At 41.9% G+C, this 19242-nt stretch overlaps 3 protein-coding genes across 7 annotated transcripts; 2 read left to right on the top strand and 1 right to left on the bottom strand.

Annotated features, from left to right (window-relative positions):
• The first annotated feature begins 698 nt into the window (after window positions 1-698).
• hnrnph1 (heterogeneous nuclear ribonucleoprotein H1) lies at window positions 699-6999 on the top strand. Of its 4 annotated transcripts, none has more exons than XM_035910240.2 (11): window positions 699-853; window positions 1774-1870; window positions 1955-2110; window positions 2204-2347; window positions 3465-3603; window positions 4359-4564; window positions 4718-4830; window positions 4947-5082; window positions 5169-5252; window positions 5363-5455; window positions 6205-6999. In XM_035910240.2, exons 2-11 carry the CDS (start codon window positions 1789-1791, stop codon window positions 6297-6299), a joined length of 1248 nt encoding a protein of 415 aa, XP_035766133.1. In that variant the 5' UTR covers window positions 699-853; window positions 1774-1788; the 3' UTR covers window positions 6300-6999. The 4 variants fall into 4 exon arrangements, with proteins under 4 accessions (XP_035766133.1, XP_006781702.1, XP_006781703.1 ...); XM_006781639.3 differs by having other exon boundaries at window positions 713-853; window positions 4359-4537; XM_006781640.3 differs by having other exon boundaries at window positions 713-853; window positions 6201-6313.
• rufy1 (RUN and FYVE domain containing 1) lies at window positions 6982-12660 on the bottom strand. The gene is made up of 17 exons (XM_006781638.3): window positions 12309-12660; window positions 11883-12062; window positions 11676-11793; window positions 11473-11574; window positions 11271-11394; window positions 11120-11181; window positions 10825-10960; window positions 10604-10705; window positions 10396-10512; window positions 10124-10291; window positions 9929-10026; window positions 9723-9842; window positions 9390-9519; window positions 8373-8467; window positions 8234-8282; window positions 8073-8150; window positions 6982-7967 (listed from the first exon to the last, which is right to left on the bottom strand). Exons 1-17 carry the CDS (start codon window positions 12640-12642, stop codon window positions 7824-7826), a joined length of 2157 nt encoding a protein of 718 aa, XP_006781701.1. The 5' UTR covers window positions 12643-12660; the 3' UTR covers window positions 6982-7823.
• Window positions 12661-16182: 3522 nt separating this feature from the next.
• On the top strand, window positions 16183-18646 carry hbegfa (heparin-binding EGF-like growth factor a). Of its 2 annotated transcripts, XM_006781641.2 has the most exons (6): window positions 16183-16398; window positions 17117-17371; window positions 17473-17671; window positions 17763-17915; window positions 18033-18119; window positions 18224-18646. In XM_006781641.2, exons 1-5 carry the CDS (start codon window positions 16356-16358, stop codon window positions 18103-18105), a joined length of 723 nt encoding a protein of 240 aa, XP_006781704.1. In that variant the 5' UTR covers window positions 16183-16355; the 3' UTR covers window positions 18106-18119; window positions 18224-18646. The 2 variants fall into 2 exon arrangements, with proteins under 2 accessions (XP_006781704.1, XP_006781705.1); XM_006781642.2 differs by lacking the exon at window positions 18033-18119.
• The last annotated feature ends 596 nt before the right edge of the window (window positions 18647-19242 follow it).

The raw sequence follows: 19242 nt of genomic DNA, 5'->3' as shown, positions 1-19242 counted from the left end.
TCCCAGACTTGGATTAAGCCTAGTCCTATCTTAAAAGAAAACTCTGACAAAGCTCATAATTGGAAAAAAAAAAAATTTACTTCAGGGATAAGCTCAATCCAAGTCTGAGAAACAGTCCCTATTGTATATAAACATGGTCTTTCAGGCATAGTAGTCACCAAAACCAGCAACTGAGGCTTGTGTTATCATTTAGTTCCAATAATCAAAATAAGCCTCATCGAACTAGGTTACTATTACAAGCTACCCTAGCACGAAATTAATATCTGTTGAGGCTTGTAGCTAAATGGGTTGTTTTTAGTGATGTAGTGTGGTGCTTTGAGCTGGCATTGATAAACATGAACTCTTTGGCCTTGCCATAAAAAGTAGCTCATTCATATACACTAACTCAAAAAAGAAAACAAAAAAGCTGAAAAGGATTACTGACGAATGTAAACAGGGTTACTTGGATTTATAGGCCAGAAGAAGTCGCCAGGACCTCAAGTAGAAACGTCATCGGTTTTGGGCGTGGACACAGGCCAGTTGGAGGCGTTTGGTTATTTCGTCAGGATTGCCAGGTGTGTTTAAAAATCCACCCTTTCTGTCACGTTATTTATTACACACCCTTTCACAAACTATACATTCTTCGGTTTTGATACAATTCAAAACACAAATAAATATTAAAATTTGTTATAAACGTATTTTATTTGCGTCATTGTTTGGCCGTTTGAAGCAGATGCCATTATGAGGCGCGCCGTTTTGATGTTCCTGAAGGGGGGATGGTTGGAGAATTCTGGCAACCCAGTGGAGAGTTTCAGCCGCACCACGCAGGTCTGATTACACACACTCCGGCGTGTTGCATCTGCGTTTGTATCAGGTATATTGATGAATGTATCTCTCGTTTTTCTTGGTTATATCATGGTTTGAACAACTTTTCTCATAATGTGCATAGGTACAGGTTTTTATGTGTGAATCAGCTTTAATACAGGTAGCTTAGTTAACGGTACTAGCTTAAGAGCTAACTGCCGATGCTAATAACATGGCGCAGGCCAAGAGGGCCGCTTTTGTTCTCTTGTGTGGGTGCGGTAGTTAATATGCTAAGGGCCGTGCACTGCGTTTAAAATAAGTGAGATATTTCGTAACAAATCAACAACATGGCTCTTTTAAACTCTTACGTAGTTGACGAAAGCCAACAATCGCAGAAATATTGTCGAATGAAAGTGGCTGGCTACTGATTTTGTGCTGCTAGCGGGCACCGACTCGGAGCTCCCGCTTTTTGTTACGTGGATGCCGGTAGTTCGTTAGCGAGTATTGATAGATAAGGAAATTATGACGACTGCTTTGGACTTGCGTTTGGACGACAACAACCTTTGTTCCGCGGAAGAGTATGAGCAGTAAAGCAATTTTTCTTAAATATCTGTCGAAACTGTCTCAAGATGGCGCTGCTACATAGGCCCCTTTTTCTTGAAATAACTCAAGAGTAACTCAAGGGAAGCTTTGAAGAAGTATTTAATATATTTTAAGAGATTTATGGCGTATTGTAGTCAATGTATATGTATAAACTAGCCAGTCGGATTTTTTTAAATGCAGTTGTATTCAGAATTAGTCGTGTCCCCATTAGAGAGACTGTGTTTTTAAATCAATGTGCAGCACGGGGGAAAGAGTTCTTGTGAAGAGGGGATCAACGAAAATAAAAGAGTAAACGAAGCACCAGGGTATTGACTGATGTATTATTGTATCTTTGTTAGTTTGTATTGGTTAATCACATTAAAAGAAGCGTTTATTCATAATCTTCAGGGATCGTGACCAGTCATGGCTGATGAGGGATATGTAGTGCGAATCCGGGGACTTCCTTGGTCCTGTTCAGTGGATGAAGTTCAGAGGTTTTTCTCAGGTATTTATGCATTATTGTTTTTCAAAAGAATACTTCAGCACGTAACACAGTTAGAAATGATCTGATAATGCATTTTGATTGCAGAGTGCAAAATCCTAAACAATGGAAGTGGCATCCATTTCACCTACACAAGAGAGGGCCGTCCCAGTGGAGAGGCATTCGTTGAATTTGAGACAGAAGAAGACCTGAAGATTGCAGTGAAAAAGGACAGAGAAACGATGGGTCACAGATATGTAGAAGGTGTGTATAACAGCATACAGCTGAGTTAATGTCTGATAAATGCTATATAAGTTTCCAGTTTGAGCAAAGTAATTTCTCTCTTCTCTGATATAGTGTTTAAGTCAAACAATGTGGAAATGGACTGGGTCATGAAGCACACTGGCCCAAACTGTCCAGAGACAGCTGGGGACGGGCTTGTGCGGCTTCGGGGCCTTCCCTTCGGGTGCAGCAAGGAGGAGATTGTGCAGTTTTTCTCAGGTAACAACAAACCTTGTTCGCTGGTTAAATATAAACCCCCTTAATGCTGGTAATTTAAACTTCTCCCCTCCGATCTTCCTTTTCTTGTTTCTGGTTACCGACACCAAAACTTGTTGCATCTAATTTACAAAGAAGTCAGTATGCCATTGTAAATGACAATCTAATGTTGTTACACTTAAAACAATGAATGAAGGAAATGATGCTGGAAAAGGAAGCCAGTTGAAGTTTAAATAGAGAATTTATTTGAAGACGTGATGTTTTGTACAAGGGCAGGAATCTGTTATGCAAACACCCTTTCCTATCTTTGCCCCTCATTTTCATCTTCAGCCCTCATTCTTCACATTTCCCCCCCATTATGTGGAAACATTTTAAAATAGTCTCAGCCTAATGGTAATACACTAGTTATTGAGTGGGTCCCGCTCATCACTGATATAGCCTCTGTCTTCAGTTTTTTTTAACTTTTTTTTTTTTTTTTTTTTTCCCCACCATGTATTAATAATTTTATCTTTAAAAGTTTTTTTTTTTTAAACCCAGTATATCCTCCTGAGCACCAGCCTGTTCACTCATGTCCTCTGGTCTATATCTTTTGACTTATTTGAGCTATCATACTAAGTACTTAATAGAGGACATCGTGGGCTTTCCATTGATATCCCATGTGTTTGGGTGGCCTCTTTCAGCTCCAAAGAAGAAGGAAATCACCAAAAAAGTTCAATGGGAAGATTCCTGTTTCCTCAATTCTCAGGAGGATATGCCAATTCTTAGATTTAACTAAAGAGCAACCACAAATTTTACTCATGTCACCCACCTAGACCCTCCTCATCAGCACATTAATACTAGCCCGATATCCCCCACACAGTGCCCTTCTTCATAGTCTTCCTCTATCCTGCCATTTCTATCTTATCCCCTAGAATACAGTAAATGTAACTAAATTAAATGGAAAGTCACTGGTTTAAAAAAAGAAAAAGAAAAAAGACAAAAAAGGAATGAATTGGTATGTGTGATGATGTATAGAGTTTTCCATAAGTCTAATATCTCTCTCTTTAGAGAAAGTTCTCTCTGTGATTGGGCATGTGATTTAATATGTCCCCTGCTGGGGTTATCTGTCCTTGGGTTGAAGGGTTGGAAATCGTGCCAAATGGGATAACATTGCCGGTGGACATCCAGGGGAGGAGTACGGGGGAGGCCTTCGTGCAGTTTGCTTCACAGGATATAGCTGAAAAGGCTCTAAAGAAACACAAGGAAAGAATAGGGCACAGGTGGGGATGGTTGGTTGGTTGGCTGGATAAGTTGCTTTTCTTATGGTGTGCACCTTCAACATCTGAACCAAATGCAAAACTGACACATTTATCTTGGCTACTTGAAGCATATTTGTCATATTTACCGCACACACACATACACACAAGTTGCTATCTTAGATCCACGTTTTTAAAAAATATATATACACAATGTTCAGGGGGAAGATTAGTGCTTGGTCACCATTCAAAAATATGAGGCGAATCCTGAATTGGAGTGCATGCCCGATTTGGAGAACAAATGGTGTCTCAGCACTAAAAATGAGTCCAGGTTGATAAATGGTAAGGAGTCTCCCTGCTAGTAAAAATCAGAGGGCCACTGTACACAAGGATCTGGAGCCCACTGTCACAGGTAATGCTTAGTGGGTTGCAGAAGGGCTGGAGCTCTCTCTGTGCCTCTAAAACCAGGACAAAAGCTGTCATGGCAACGACACATACCACTATTGAAACACTGAAACACATCTGAGTCGCTTCAGGTAACCATAAGAAAAGTGTAAAACTCACTGAGGCCCTTATCAATTTGGACAACTTCCTTATTGATTAGTAAATAAGTTATTTTTAATCTTCTTTATTAACGACTAGCAATAAGTACTTAAATCTATTACTACCTATGGACTACACCATGACAGCATCTGCATAGCCCAGTTTCACCAGTATTAAGCAAATGCAGTTTCTCACCCATTCTCCATGCCCTCACTGTGGTATCTGTATGCTCTCAGGTACATTGAGATCTTCAAGAGTAGCCGTGCTGAGGTGCGGACCCATTACGAACCCCAGAGGAAGCCTATGGGCATGCAGAGACCCGGCCCCTATGACCGGCCCTCTGGTGGACGCGGCTACAACATGATGGGCCGAGGGGGGTCCTATGACAGAATGCGCAGAGGAGGCTACGGAGGAGGTGGGTCCAAGTGGGACTGGAGAGCAGGTGAAATCAGATTTACTGGTCTTTACCCATGAAGTTTCTTTTAAATAAACACCCCCTCATGTCTCTTCATGCTTAACAATTCATATAACAATTAATACGATTAGGATAAAATCCTCATAAGACCTTGTGTTAATTCCATTTATGTATGTTCAGGTGTATCGGATGGACGGTATGGCGATGGCGGTTCTTCCTTTCAGAGCACAACAGGCCACTGTGTACATATGAGGGGCCTGCCATACAGAGCCACAGAAACAGACATCTACAATGTAAGTTGTGGAGAGATCACTGACAGTCCTTTGTTATCTTTTGTGTGTCGCTGCAGAGGCTTAAAAGCAGACAACACTTGTGATATGTGCATTTATTTATTTTTCGTCTTTTTTAGTTCTTTTCACCTTTGAATCCGGTGCGGGTCCATATTGAGATCGGCCCAGATGGCAGAGTTACCGGGGAGGCAGATGTGGAGTTTGCAACACACGAAGATGCTGTAGCAGCCATGTCCAAAGATAAAGCTAACATGCGTGAGTTTGCTTTAAAAAATAACTTGAGCACCCCACCCTTTTAAAGCTGCGTGTTAATTCTTATGATTTTTGTTCCTGTTCTGCAGAGCACCGCTACGTGGAGCTGTTTTTGAACTCAACAGCAGGTGGCAGTAATGGAGCATACAGCAGCCAGATGATGGGGGGCATGGGTGAGTCAAAGTTTTAGAGAAATTGAAAATAGGGCCCTGTGTTATTTCCCTTAAAATGCTTGTGTACCTTTTGGTTTACTCATACAGCCCAATGGGATTTGTTTCCACAGGGAGCCAGTCATCCTATAGTGGAGGCCAGCTGAGCTCAGGGTACTCTGGTGGATACAGCAGCCAAGGAAACATGGGTGGCTACAGTGACTATAGTGAGTGTCAGCTCTGTTGTATTTCCTAAAATATATTTCTTTACAGAACCTTTAAAGGTTTGAGCAAAGACTTATAGTCTAACCGTTTTCTCTGATAAGTGAAATTGAAGTTGTCCTAGGTGAAGGTGCCATAAAACCTTATTTGTGTACTGTGACTGTTTTTGTTTATTTTTAAACTCGTGACAGCTGTAAGTGTTTGCTGTCTGGCACCAAATGAGATGCTATTAAGTTGTTTTTTGTTTTTTTTTGTTTGTTTTTAAGTCATAAATATTCAGTAACATGTTAAACTGCCCTTGTAAAACACTTTTCTTTTATGAGCTGGCTAATTCTAAAGCACACAATTTGAAATAAATGCTAGTTACATTGTTACTTAATATACGGTAGTAACAGTAAAGAAAAATCTGCAGCTAAAAAGTGTCCTAAAGTTGGGTTGTTGCAGTGTTGCAAAGGGTGAAAGCAGTGGATAATTACCAGAGGAGTGCTGTTATTCCCCATCATTTAAAAAATAAATAAATAAATACTTGAAGCAGCTCCTTCCAAAACTGCTGTGTAATTATTTAATGACACTGGCTTCTAAGGAAGAACGTGCTGTGTAGTTCTATCATCTTGGATCCAGGCTAATTGAGCCCTTTAAACTTGGAAAGCTTTTGTCGTGAGGGACACAAATGAACCATTCTATTTTTTTTTCTATGCGTGACTCCTTGATGAACTCCTTGGTCCTATAGTGTGTATTTTCTCTCTCTTGTTAGGTAACCAGGGCGGAATGGGAAGCAGTTACTATGGCGGCGGTGGAGGAGGAAGCAGAGGCTCAATGAATGGACTGGGTGGGGGATGGGGAATGTAGTTTTTTCTTTTCGCCTTTAGTTTTTTTTTTTTGTCTTTCTTTTTAACTCAGCATTTTGCTGAAAGGACTGGAAATGCAAGTCTCTCGTAATAATTCAGATCGGGTCTGGTGGGGTTGTTTTGGGGGAAAACAAAGGGTAGGGTTTGTATTATTATTGTTTTGTTTTTTTTAAGTGGGTGATCTTCAGAGAGCAGTGAGATCATATGTTCGTCACAATAAATGTGTCAAAGTGATGTTTGTCTTCCCCATTCCTCACAGATTTACAAATAACAAACTGTGCTTTGAGTTTCTTTCCCTGGAAGCGTGCCGTTTTGTGTTACCGTTCTTTAAGCACAGTTAACTCATCCTGTGCTGGTGGATTTGACAAAACGTTTTAGTGTCCGAGTGCATGAACAGAAACTGAAAATGTCCGGTATCTTCTAATGTTTGGACCTTGTTTCACCTTTTACATAGTGTTCAGCTTCATTTTAAATTCCTGTACAAAATGTTAATCTGGGTTTGAGACTTAACATGGTCAAAGCATGTTTTGTTTTCTTATGGTGTGACTGTTAGTGCTCTTTTTCTGTTCCTGGATGAGGGCTATACAGAGAGCAAGTTTATTTCAAATCTGCTACCATGAAGGTTTCTACTGCTTCAGATGCTGTTTGTATTTCTTGTGCACAAAGTGAATAAACTAGTCTGGAATATCTAATTGACACAAGTGGTGGAAAAACAGGAGGCTTTATTCATTTATCAAATATCTAGAGTTAAAAAAAAGTCAAATTAAGAAAATGGCTTTGTAGCAGTTGATGTGATCCATAAAACCCTGATAGAATACATTCTAAAATAGTCATTTACACAATTCTGCTTGCATCCAGCAGTGGGGTTAGAGCTGATCTTAAAAAGGGGGAGGGGAAAAAGTGCATAACAAGGCTGAATATCAAAGTCACTTCCAGAATTAAAAATGCACCCCTCTTATTCAGGATTTTCACAAAGGTTTAAATATAATATTTTAAGACAAAGTAAATTATTCAGGTTATTTCTGTTAAATTTATTTTGAAAATCATCCTAAATAAACAAAACAGTGTGCCTTTACATTCTGTGAGTACACAAACCTGCAACAGCAGAGATTCTCAGCTCAAGCTAAAATCCCAACAGTACATCCACAGTTTGAATTAGAAAAACTGCACATATCAAAAGGCCAGTTTATCAAGAGATTACCAAATTTGTTAAACTGTTAATCCAACCCAGGGAAACATTGGTGGAAGATACTCAAGCCTTTCCATGTCTATGCAAAGTTGTTAGCATAAAGTCTGCATAAACTACTTTTTATTAAAATCCATCCAGTCAACGTTAAAGGCGACCATTGTCAGTACAAATAAAATGCCTGAATTTCAGGTAACTGCATCAATGGAACACCAAATCACATTCCCGCCTTTTCTTTTTTTTTTTCCTTTTCATAACGCAAGTATTTAAATTCATATTAAATGATTATATTCAGTGTTGGAGCGTGTGGAGAAAACATTAAAGCCTGTGGGTATGTCGTCAGGAACCTGTGGAGGAGCTTCTCTGCAGCAGCAGGGAGTGGCACACGTCGCACACTCGCACAGGCCGTGGATACGAAGGCAAGGCCAGCTCGTTACTGGAGCAGCTGTTGCAGTAGATGTCGCCGCAGTTTCTGCAGTGGTGCTGCGCATGCAAAACATACAGCGTGACGTGGCAACATTTATGTGACTGCGGACGTTAACAGAAGCGGCTCTCAAATGAAATGTAATGAGGGTGGGCGGAACGTACCTTTCTGCGTGAGATGGAGAACTCCTTCTGGCATTGTTTGCACTGAGTGGCTTCATCATCTTTCAGCCAAGCGTGGCCCTGAGAAGAGCAATGGTTTCTCATTCCAAGTCTTACAGCGTCAACAATTAAAGTAAACCACCCTCGACTCTTTCACATTTTACCTTCAGGGCCTTGTTGACCTCCTTGAAATCTTCCATCTTGAGTTTAGACCTTTGAGAAAGATGAAAGCGGCATAAATTCTCCTACGTGAAATGGCATTCGTTAGTAAGAAAAAGAAAGAAAAACATCGCAGTTACTGACTGGCTGAGATGCAGTCCCATTTCTTGTAGAGCCTGTTCCTGCTGCTCGCACTTCTGCTGCAGTTGCTGCTTCTCCTGCTTCAACTCCTGCAGCTCCTGCAAAGTCGATCCATAAGAAGAAAAAGAAAAAGGTCAAAGCATCCCATTTATGTTCAAGAATTTGTAATATGCTCTTACACTGCTTACAAGAGGATGAAACAGGAGGGAGGCTTTGTTAAAGCTGTCATACAAATATTTTTATAAAATAAACCATATCTTTAAGGTAATGTCATCTGGCATAAATACATAATTCGCTGGTGATGAAGCTGAAAGGTACAGTTTCTAAATTCCTGTGTTTGAAATATGAAACGTTACCAGCAGAATTGAAGAAATAACCAACAACAAACCGCATAACCTTTAATCTAAAACATCTATATACTGTGTTGATGACATTCAGTGAAGTTGGATTGGGGCTGCACAGTACTTTCTTGTAATACCACCTTGTACATCAAGCCAATTGAATTAATAACCAGGTAAGTCAGGATGAGCACATTCTCTTTTACAAAAGGAAAAGCTTCTTAAGCACCTTGGACACAAAGGAGTATCTAAAGTTAAAAGAATAGCACCACACATTCAAAAACACCTCAACACACCCACTGGTAAAACACTGCTCCCTGGTGGTGAAAGGCGTTGCTGCATTTTGAAGGCCACAATTACAAAAGGTACTTTTTAATGAACGTAAGAATAAAAAAAAAAAGCTCTTATTCTGACTTGTAGCCAATTCAGCTTCATTGCTAGAGTCTAGAAGCAGTCTCTACAAAGCCAATCACACATTTTAAATGTTGGCATTGGATTACAGTATTTTATGCCTGTGTGTACGAGTAATCTTAGCTGCAGCTGTAGGTTGCCTTTCACTTTGAAAATAAAACTTCATTTGTCGAGAGCGTACACATTTTTTTTCCATCGCTATAATTCAGCTATTTAGATCCGAGCAAGCGTAACCTGACACAGGTTGTGTGTGTGTTTGAGAGATGCTGACCGAGTGCAGGCCCTGGAGCTGCTGCAGCTGTGTGCGTAGTTCGGTGCTGTTGTCCTGCTCCCTCTGGAGAGCTTTTTGCAAATTCTGTCTCTGTTCCCTCTCACTGCGCAGCTCGTTCTCCAACCCCAGCCTGTGCTCCGAAAACACAAAAACATGACTCTCAAGTCATCAAACTGCAAACTACTGCATGGACTCGGGCTACACAATGTTTGAAAAGTTTGAGAACAAACATTTTAGGCGAATCACATTTGCAACTTTGCCCTTTTATGAACCTTTTCTCTACGTACTGCTTAATACCACACTCAAACACCGCCCACAATTGTATTTCTTCACCTTAGCGTATCGAGATCTGTTAGCTGTTTCTGCAGAGCATCGACTTTTCCCTGCAGCTCCGCCTTCATGTCTTCGTCCGACTGGTCGTTCTGCTTGCGCTCCTGCTCCGATCTCTGTAGTCTATGAGTCACAAAATATGAAGAGGAGCGTCAATTTAAAGGAATGTAAACGCGAAACTGAATCTCAATCTAGGCAAGCAGGCATACCTCTGCTCAAGTTCCTTCATGGTGTTCTCCATTTCATTCATCCTCTGCTCAAGCTGCACGGCCTCTGCCTGCTTTTTTTCTGCTTGGCGGTCCGAGTCCTGAGAAACCACACGATTTGGACAAATGCGCAATCTGTGTGTGTGTGTGTGTGTAAGTGTGAAAGACAAAGTTATAATCATACTCATCTATTTATACCTGAGCTTTGTGGAACATCTGCACATTGAGAGTCTTGACTTGGTCAAGCTGGAGCCGTAGGGCTGCCAGCGTGTCCTGTTTCTCATGCGTATCCTTCTCCAGCAGTTTCATGGCCACCTCCATCTCCTGCTTCATCCCCACCTGCAGCTCCAGTTCACGCTCCAGCTCCTAATACACAAGGGAGTCAAATTCAGTTAGAGTTGAGTCAAAACCCAAAAACACCAGGTGTGGAGTGTTGGTTCAGTCTGTCCTGGAGGTCACTGATACTTGACCTGGCGAATGCGCTTTTCCTCCTTGTACTGCTTCCACACCACATTGTACATCTCATCCAGGCCTTGTCTAGTCTGTTTGTATGTCTCCAGCTCTGCCTGGCTGTCCTGAAGCACTGCCTGAAAAATAAAAACATGGCATTTTTCATTCCTTCTTGAAATCTGGAGGGGCTTCAGCTGCAGTTAGTCCTAGACACTTTTTTCCCCACACCTCCTCTTTTCTCTGGCTGGACTGCAAGATCGTCTCGTTCTCCTTTTTCAGCTGTTCCTGTTCTTCCCGTAGAGAGTTGATTCTGTCTGTGGCGGCTGTCAGCTGAGGAAAAGGAGAAAAAAAACAAAACAAACACACACACACAGATACCAGCTGATGTTAAAGAGGATCAATCCAGTGCGAACACAGTCCCACAGCTGCACACACAAAGCACGCCTAACCTCCTCTACAAGCTTGCTATTAGTCTTCTCTAGAGAGTCCATCTTAGCCTGAAGGTCAGTGACGGTGCCGCTTAGGTGACGATTTAGCTCCTCAATGTAGTGCTTCTGATCCAATATGGCTGTCATCTTCGAATCACTAAGGAAGGGAGCGATACAATCACCATCTTATAGTTGTGAGACATATCTATCCAAAGTTTAGTAAGGATTTTTTAATATGGGGTCATGCTTTAAACAGTAATAACAATATAGAACAGTCCAGATTAAAAAAATAATGTAAAGCAGTGTAGATGCTTACTCTTTTGGAGTCTCATTGCTAGCAGGGTCTTTCAGATAAAGTGAGAAGTCGATGACTGCTACCTAAACGGGAAAGAAGAGCAGATCACTCTGTATCTCGATCCAACTCTTCCTCAGAGTGAAACTGATTCTTACAAAACAGCATCACTAACCTGTGAATCAAGGTCCTCCCCTTTAATGCAAAGGTTAGCGTCAATTACGTTGAGGCCCACCAGCAGCCCCACCATTACCGACCCTTCGTCTTCCAACATCAGTGCTCCAGAGTCATAAAACTCACTAAGGGATTTAAAAGGTAAAGTGGATGCTGGGAAGAAACCCATGTTTATAGTGCACTATAAAACAAGTGTAACTGACCTCAGGAGGTCTTTGTGGTCCAGCAGGGCCTTCATATAGTCAGCTACTTTCTTCTGCATAAGCGCCAAATGCAGCCAAGCCCTTCCTCTCCCCAAACCGGTCCTAAGAAAAACAAAAAACAAAAACAAGAATGACAGTATAAGTACAATTAAACACAGTTGTGATGCAGTTTTATTATAGAAATAGGTTTTTTAATGGCATACTTAATGCCAGGCATGTCTCTGGCACTGGTGGCGATGTTGACAGACTCCGGGCATAACTTTTCTACCAGCTCCAGTGGTCCCCATACAGACTTGTTGTAACCAATGAAGGATTTCTTGGCTGAATCAGACGAACATGCAGAATTAACTTCAGCATGCAGGCAGCTAAATATAGCACAACAGCAACAGTCAGATTTATTTACGTCTAACCTTTAAGGCCGTGTTTGAGGCAGTGCTCCAGGACAACAAAAAACTGCTGCAGAGGAGGGTACTCCGAGTCAAGCGTCCTGCCCAGACTCATAGAAGACTGAATCAACACTCTGATGCTGAGCTTCAGCATGCTGAGCAGGTTGGATCTTTCTATTGCCATTGAGTCTTTGGGGGGAACAACTGTACAGAAAGCATGAAAAAAGCAGAAGCTCTGAGGTTAATTCTGTCAGATGACATAGCCGGAAAAACCCCAAACATATTGCCAGGCAAGGAGCACTTCACTAACCAAAAAAACCAAGAGTCTGATCTTGGAGTCATGTGATGTGACAGCTGACACTTATACAGTGTTTCAAGTGCCTGTGACAACTGCAATGGTTCGACCTTAAAGTGCATTAACTAGCAGGCATCAGAAAAATCAAAGTCTACCTGGAAGCTTTTTCGCTGAGTTACTGAGGTCACTTTCGGCCTCATTCTCGGTCGGGGAGCCCGCCGCGGATCCCTGTGAGGGCTTTCTCTGGATAGCAGCGTAGCTGATCCCGCTGCTAATCGTCTCCGTGGCCTTACGAGCCAGAGACAGGAGAGGAGCCGACCAGCTGTTCTCCTCTGCGACCTGGGGAGCCTGCCTCTCGGTCCAGTCCTGCTCTCTGCCCCCATCCGGTTCACCATTAGTCGCTGGTCGTAAAACTTTGGGCTCATCTTGTTCTTGTTTTTCGTCGCGCTCTGTAACAGCTGTGTTTACTTCCCCTGTTTCGTCAGCCATGTTTTCCCTCCCCCCGTCCCCCTTTCTCGCGTATAAATCACGTGATCGCCTTAGACCAATAACGGACGCTTGTGAGGCCTGACGTTCTTTTACTTTTGATTCATTGGCGGTTAGCAAAACACACTGGAGTTAAATCACTGCCACCTGTTGGACTTGGCTGGAGAGTGGCGGACTGACAAATATCTAATAACTAAAGATCGCGTTTTTATTTATTCACAGTCAATGAAATTTTAGTTGTGCCTTTCAGGTTAGTGTGTTGGGTTAGTGTGGTTCACAGGACAGGAGCCAGAACTAAAGATAAAGATTTTCATTGGGAGTGACCAGTAGGGACAAACAATTACTTAAGAGGGACACCTTGAGTTGAGAGGTTTGAAGACAGAGTTAGAGAGGCAGGCTGAGATGGTTTGGAGAAGGGATAGTGGACATATGGGACAGAGGATGCTAAATGCAGCTGCCAGGCAGGAAAGAATAAAAGAGAAAAGAGGAAGACCTTAGAGGAGGTTCGTGGATGTAGTGAAGGAGGAGATGCAGAGGACTGACAGAGGAGGATGGTAAGGATGGAGTGAGATGGGTGCAGATCATTTGCTGTGGAAGCGGAAGGAAGCAGATGACAGAAGAAGATGGAGAAGAAGAAAAAGTCATGTTACTTGAGATTGAATGTTCATGTCACACAGTGGAAATTTGTATTTATCTTTTATATTGGTTTTATTCTGTTTTTTAGTCTTTATTTGTGAGTTTAGTTTTTATTTGCATGATTTTATTCTGTTTGTATTGCATGGTTTTTAGTGTTTTATTTGACATTGTTTTAATCCACTGTGGACTGGCTGGGCATGGGACAAATTAGCTGACAGTGATCACCTGAGACATGGGTGTGTCCAGAGGTGGCCTATCAGCTGTTTAAGGGACCCTTTAAAAGGAAGCTGACTGGGGCTTGGGATGACAGAGGCACAAGATATGAAAAGGAACGCAAGAAGGCCAGGTCATAAATAAATAAATAAATAAATAAATAAATAAATAGGGGGAATCGCTGCCTGCGGGGGGTTCGACGCCTCATCTGGAGACGGACCGGTTCCCAGAACACCTGCTAGCGTGACGTAGCGACCCAGTCCCGACAGCAGGAACGGCGACAATAGGAGACAACGCCTGTGATTAACAGCATTTGTGAGTAGTGTCTTCACTGTTGTTCACCGGGTGCAGCCGTGTTGGGAGGGGGTCGCCATGGCTATAAGCCAGGGCAGCTTCCAGGATGATGGTTGTGGCCCCTATTTGTTTACTTACAGGGCGATGACGCGATGGGAGGCGATCGAGCAACGGACTCAGTGCAGAATGCGAGCTGAGTTGGGATGTGATGGGCCCAGTAAAGGGACGAGAAGGGGATAGCAGGCTCATCCTCGTCTGCCTGGAACGAGGCTGCCATGCACGCAGCTCCGCAAAGGAATTTCTGGCCTGTGAACCCATAACGAACATTCGTCCTGGGTTGTGGGACTGGGTGGGATTTTTAGTGCATACAGAAAATTGCATTTTTACCAGTTTTAGAATTGTTTTATCAAGGCTCGGTGGTAATTTTAGCGTATTGACAACATTTTATTATGTTTTTAGAATTGTTTTTCATTCTTGCTCCCTGACCTGGAAATAAACAGTTTCTGATCAGACTTGCATCATCACTGTGCGTGTATTTAAAAGAATCTCATTAGTATGACATTCTGGCGCACCAGATTTAGTAGTCACATCAGAGTTAGTACAGAGGGCAGACATATTCATTACCCCATACGTGGTGAGCAGCTGACCCACATGTGACCTCAAAACACACTACAACGTAGTTAAGCTTTAGCCAAAGAGGCTTTACTGTGACGGGAATCGTAAGAATATGCACTTAGTAAAGCCCATAAATCTCCAGAAAACCAGCAGTAGTAATAACATCAAAAGCTGTGATACTGATGTATTGTGTATCTCTTTTATCTTTATTTGATCCGTTTTGTGTTGCTTTAAATTGACTCCAACTTTAATTATTAATTCTAAGAATGTTGTTAACACAGCCACCCATGAAGTCAGACTATACTTTAATCCAGTTGAAGCACTTGTGCTATTAACCTATTGATGGTATTTTTTACACTTGAGAGCTGAAGGGAGAATTTCACATTGCAATCAAAAGATAATTTTCTAGTGAATAATTGTTGTTACCTCAGAACTGCATGACACCAGTAGTAATAAGATCAAGTGAATGGCAGTGAATAAACGTATTAGGAGCTTGCCGTCCTTCCTTTTGCACTTAGAAAATCTACCATTACTCCTCTATGTAATGCACTTGCATTTATACAACACTTTTCTAGACTTACTGACCATTCAAAGCAATCTGAAACATACATTTATGCAGCACTTTATGCTATACACTTACATCCATGGTCGATTTAGAATCATCAATTAACCCTAAATTGCACATCTGTGGACGAAGCTGGAGTACATGGAGAGAAGTAAAACAGACAAGAAGCCCTGGGAACCAAGAACCTTCACGTTGTGAGTGGACAGTTTTAACCACCTCATCACCTCGCTTCTCAAATTACCCAAGTCTGTGTGGAAAAAACATTGTAGTTGATTGCAGTTACCTGAAATAAAAAAAAAAAGAGGGGAAGGCAGGGAGATAACTGAAAAGAACTTGTGTTATCACAAAACTAAGTGAAAATAGAAACGCACAGGAAAGGCCTTAAGTTTAGTAACCTTTGGCATCACAGTGGCCTGATGATGCTTTGTAGCCTTTCTTTCTTTAGATTCGGGAGGTCTACATTACTGTGAACCAGCTGCCCTTCAAGAAGTGGTGTTTGTATTGAAATGTCTGTTGTGAATTTTTGAAAACAAGACTAACTGTAAAGCTGACAAAAAAGTAAATCAAAATTAAACATTTTTCAAATAAATAGTTAATTTCGCTTGTTTCTAACTCTGGAAACTACCTGAACCTAAAACAGTGTAGTGTAATTCTTGACCACGTGGTGGCGCTCACATTTCGTACCCGTTAAAGGCGCTTTTAATACTTGGAGGCAAAGTGAAGCCCATCATCTGATCTCCAGTTTTTACTGCAGAGTTGTATATTTTGTCATGTTACTACGTTTCCTGTCCTCCTTATCTTGCTTAAATGTAAATATGGACTGTTAATGTATCTTACTTAATATTTGGACTTCTGATTCTGTGACACGCATACTTTAAATCTGTGACTGCTTTAACCACCGGATTTACCTGGATTAAACACAACCAAACCCTATAACGGCACTCAGACAGAAAGAATGAGTCAATGTGTACAAAAGGAACCAAGGATTTGTTTTGTTTTTTAATTAAGTTTCAGTGTCCTGTTTCTTTTAATTTCCCGACAGTTTTTGCATTTTATTTTCTATCTTTGGGAGTGCCAAGTAACATGATGGATAATTTGAGTTAAAATACGAATTAATTGGCGCAACATGCTCTTGTGGTTATTGGCAACACCCAGGAGGCGGGGATATCTATCTAGGCTAAAAGGCTCTTGAGCTTCAGTCGCCAGTCTTTCTCGAGAGAAGACAGCGGCAGCAGGGGCGCGAGGAGAAGAGAGGAGTTCTATTAACAAAAAAGAAAAAGCATATAAAAAAAAGGAAGGAATACTGAGAGGTGGACGGAATATAACTTTTAGATTTTTTGATATTTTTTTTTGTTAATTTAAATAATTTTTCTACTTAAAGCTACTGGAAGCCATGAGGATTTTCGCTGTTGCGCTGTTGCTGGCTCACGCGTTGGGTACGTTTCATGTGCCTGTGCAACTTAACCAGTGTTTCTTCTGTGTTCATTAATGGATCACTTAGCGTGTGTGTGTGTGTGCGTGTGCGTGTGTGTGTGTCTTTCTTGGCTGTCAGTGTAATCCTCTCTATAATAACCGAGCTATAACATGTCGTGTAAACTTAATCTTTTAGGCAACAGTTTTCATGATGCCAGCCTATTCAGGAGCTAATGGGGTCATCTCTCTTATTTTAGAGCATGCTTTATGTAACTGGATACATTTATTTTTAACTCATATTCTTGCCTGACATTAGCTAACTGTCTGCCCATGCATTTTGTGCGTGTGTTATGAGAGACAGAGGGGGGAAGGCTGTGTGCCAGGCCGATATCTCAATGTCCACGAATTTGAGGACATGGTTTTGGCGTTTTTTTGAGTGCATCCTGAGCTGGGCATTGACTCAATCAATCCCTAAGGACAATGTCTGATCCGGTGTATTTTCTAAGAGAGAACAGCAGGGTAATTACTGCATCCCTAAAAAATCCTGCCTGAAGCTTCTTCCTGTACAACATGTTTCAACTTGCCCAAGAAGGCTCACCCAGCTTGGTGCACTAACCTGTCTGTGCTGGTTGTCCCCTAGAGGAAGAGTTTTCTGATTGTGATTTTTGTTGTTTGTTTTTGTGGTGTATGTATGTTCAAAGCAGACCTCATTCATAACATTTGATTTTCCTGCTCCTTCAGTGATGTTCAGACTGGCCAGCGGTGCTGCAGTAGACCGTTACGAGAGCAACAAGCAGCGGCACACCTCTGTTATCAGCCTCCTGGACACAACCAGAGACAGGAGAGCAGAGGAGGAGGAGAACCGGGGCGTGAGGGCGACAACAGCAGATTACAGCAAGGATGGCGAGGCGGAGGAGTACGATGATGACTACTACTATGAGGATGAGGAGTATGAGGATGGCACATCTGGAGACTATGAACTGCAACTGCCAAGAGGTAAGGCACTTAAAAAATGTCTTAAATTGGTGCTTTTAAGTGGCTTTTAACAAAGACAGTACATGTAATTGTTGGTCTTGTTTTTTTTTTTCTCACTTTAGTTGCCATGTCAAGCAAACCCAAAGATCCTTCTACCATTCTGGAAGCTGAAAACACTGAGGGAAAAACAACGAGAGGAAAGGGAAAGAAGAGGGGAAAGGGAAAGGGAAGGAAGAGGAATCCTTGCCTGAAGAAGTACAAAGATTACTGCATTCATGGGACCTGCACTTACCTGAAAGACCTCCGTGAACCATCATGCGTGTGAGTATTTAGCTCTCTGTTTACCTGCACATCATGTGCACCTCAAGTCGATCAATTATTAACCGTTTTCCCTTCACCGTCCTCTTCGCAGGTGCCACCATAATTACTCCGGCGATAGGTGTCAGTTTATCTTGCTGCCATCGCAGTCCCGAGAGGGCTACGACCGCACCACAGCTCTGGCGGTGGTGGCGGTGGTGCTGTCGTCTCTGTGCCTCACCATCATTGGACTTTTGTTAATGCTCAGGTGAGCGAAACACACGCCCGGCACGCACTCGCAGCCATGCACAGGTTAGGATCTTAGCTAATAACGAGGCGATACGTAGAAGACTGAACGAGCTCCCTTTCCTTTCGTTTATTCCAGGTTTCACAAGCGGGGAGAGTATGATGTAGAGAATGAGGAGAAGGTGAAGCTAGGGTCAGCATCCAACCACTGAAGCAACAAAGAGAGGTGAGTGGTTAGGGAAAGGGCTACAAACACGTACACCGACTGACATCAGCCGCTATCAAATGCGACTAGATTTCACTCATTCTCCCCCCTTTTTTTTATTTTAGGCAAAGATGTAGAAATTCTACCTCAGCTGAAAATGAAAAGTGAACAGCAACAGGAGGTCCCGGAGGAAAAGAAAAGGAAAATAAAATGAACGTAGGCAAAGAAGAGAACAGAAGGACGTCTGCCCAATGTTCTGCTGGCCGTTCAAATAAAGAGTGGGCACGTGAATGTATTCCTGATGGCTTCAGAAGAAGAAACTCCCGGTCTGGAACTGGAATATTGAACCGCTCAGAGGAGGTGTGTCGAGAATCAGGCGACGAGGAACGGGAAGAAGGAGGAATGCGTCTTGACTCTGTCTCTGAAATTATTTGAGATTTTTAACAACAATCAGAGCTCAATCTGGATTCTCTTTCTCTCAAAAGACAACATTTTGTATTTTCCTGCTCAATGCCGTCATGTGTTTTTTTTTTTGTTTGTTTGTTTTTTGTTGTTGTTTTGTTTTTTCTTGTGTGTGTACAGTAAACGGTATATTTATAATTTTAATTTATTTATTTAAGCTAACTGTATTTATGGAGATTTTTAACCACCTTTTAGCAGTTTTTAAAATAAAACAAAAAAAAAGTGTTTTTATATTTCTTATTCGAGGCTATTTATTTATGAAACAGAAGCAAACGAAGCGAAAGCTCAGTATTTCATGAAAAATAATGCATAAACTTTAATTCTGGCACCCACTAGATGATCAATAGCACTGTGGTTAATAAATTGATCGCTGAAGACGTGAGATTTTATTTTATTTGATATTATTTTTAATGATCCAGTGGTTCAGATGATTTCCAACACTGACCACACTCACGATTACTCATAGTCACACCTGGAAACTGCCCCTGGGGCAACCAGTCTCTTCTGTCAGCCACTAAGTGGCTCCAATGTGGGTTCAGTGAATTGCTCAAAGGCACATCAGTATTGGTAATGAGGGAGGGCAAAGCCCTACTCTCTCCCATCCCCCCACCCGGCTTTATCCTGCAGGTTCGGGGACCGTTACTTCACGTTAGGTTTCAGTTTCAGAGGTAACGCTGATCAT

Source organism: Neolamprologus brichardi, chromosome 2 (genome assembly GCF_056152115.1).
Source record: "Neolamprologus brichardi isolate AB-2024 chromosome 2, ASM5615211v1, whole genome shotgun sequence".
NCBI classification, from domain to species: domain Eukaryota; kingdom Metazoa; phylum Chordata; class Actinopteri; order Cichliformes; family Cichlidae; genus Neolamprologus; species Neolamprologus brichardi.
This window is presented reverse-complemented; position numbering and strand designations above follow the sequence as displayed.

Excerpts from the sequence above, each read along its gene's own strand:
- hnrnph1 (XM_035910240.2), top strand. The coding sequence starts at position 1,789 with ATGGCTGATGAGGGATATGTAGTGCGAATCCGGGGACTTCCTTGGTCC. Across the intron at positions 3,604-4,358 it reads AAGGAAAGAATAGGGCACAG|GTACATTGAGATCTTCAAGA; the intron begins GTGGGGATGGTT and ends GTATGCTCTCAG. Across the intron at positions 4,831-4,946 it reads CAGAAACAGACATCTACAAT|TTCTTTTCACCTTTGAATCC; the intron begins GTAAGTTGTGGA and ends CGTCTTTTTTAG.
- rufy1 (XM_006781638.3), bottom strand. The coding sequence starts at position 12,642 with ATGGCTGACGAAACAGGGGAAGTAAACACAGCTGTTACAGAGCGCGAC. Across the intron at positions 11,182-11,270 it reads GGGAGGACCTTGATTCACAG|GTAGCAGTCATCGACTTCTC; the intron begins GTTAGTGATGCT and ends TTTCCCGTTTAG. Across the intron at positions 9,520-9,722 it reads ACAGATCTCGATACGCTAAG|GCTGGGGTTGGAGAACGAGC; the intron begins GTGAAGAAATAC and ends TTCGGAGCACAG.
- hbegfa (XM_006781641.2), top strand. The coding sequence starts at position 16,356 with ATGAGGATTTTCGCTGTTGCGCTGTTGCTGGCTCACGCGTTGG. Across the intron at positions 16,399-17,116 it reads GTTGCTGGCTCACGCGTTGG|TGATGTTCAGACTGGCCAGC; the intron begins GTACGTTTCATG and ends CTGCTCCTTCAG. Across the intron at positions 17,672-17,762 it reads CTCCGTGAACCATCATGCGT|GTGCCACCATAATTACTCCG; the intron begins GTGAGTATTTAG and ends TCCTCTTCGCAG.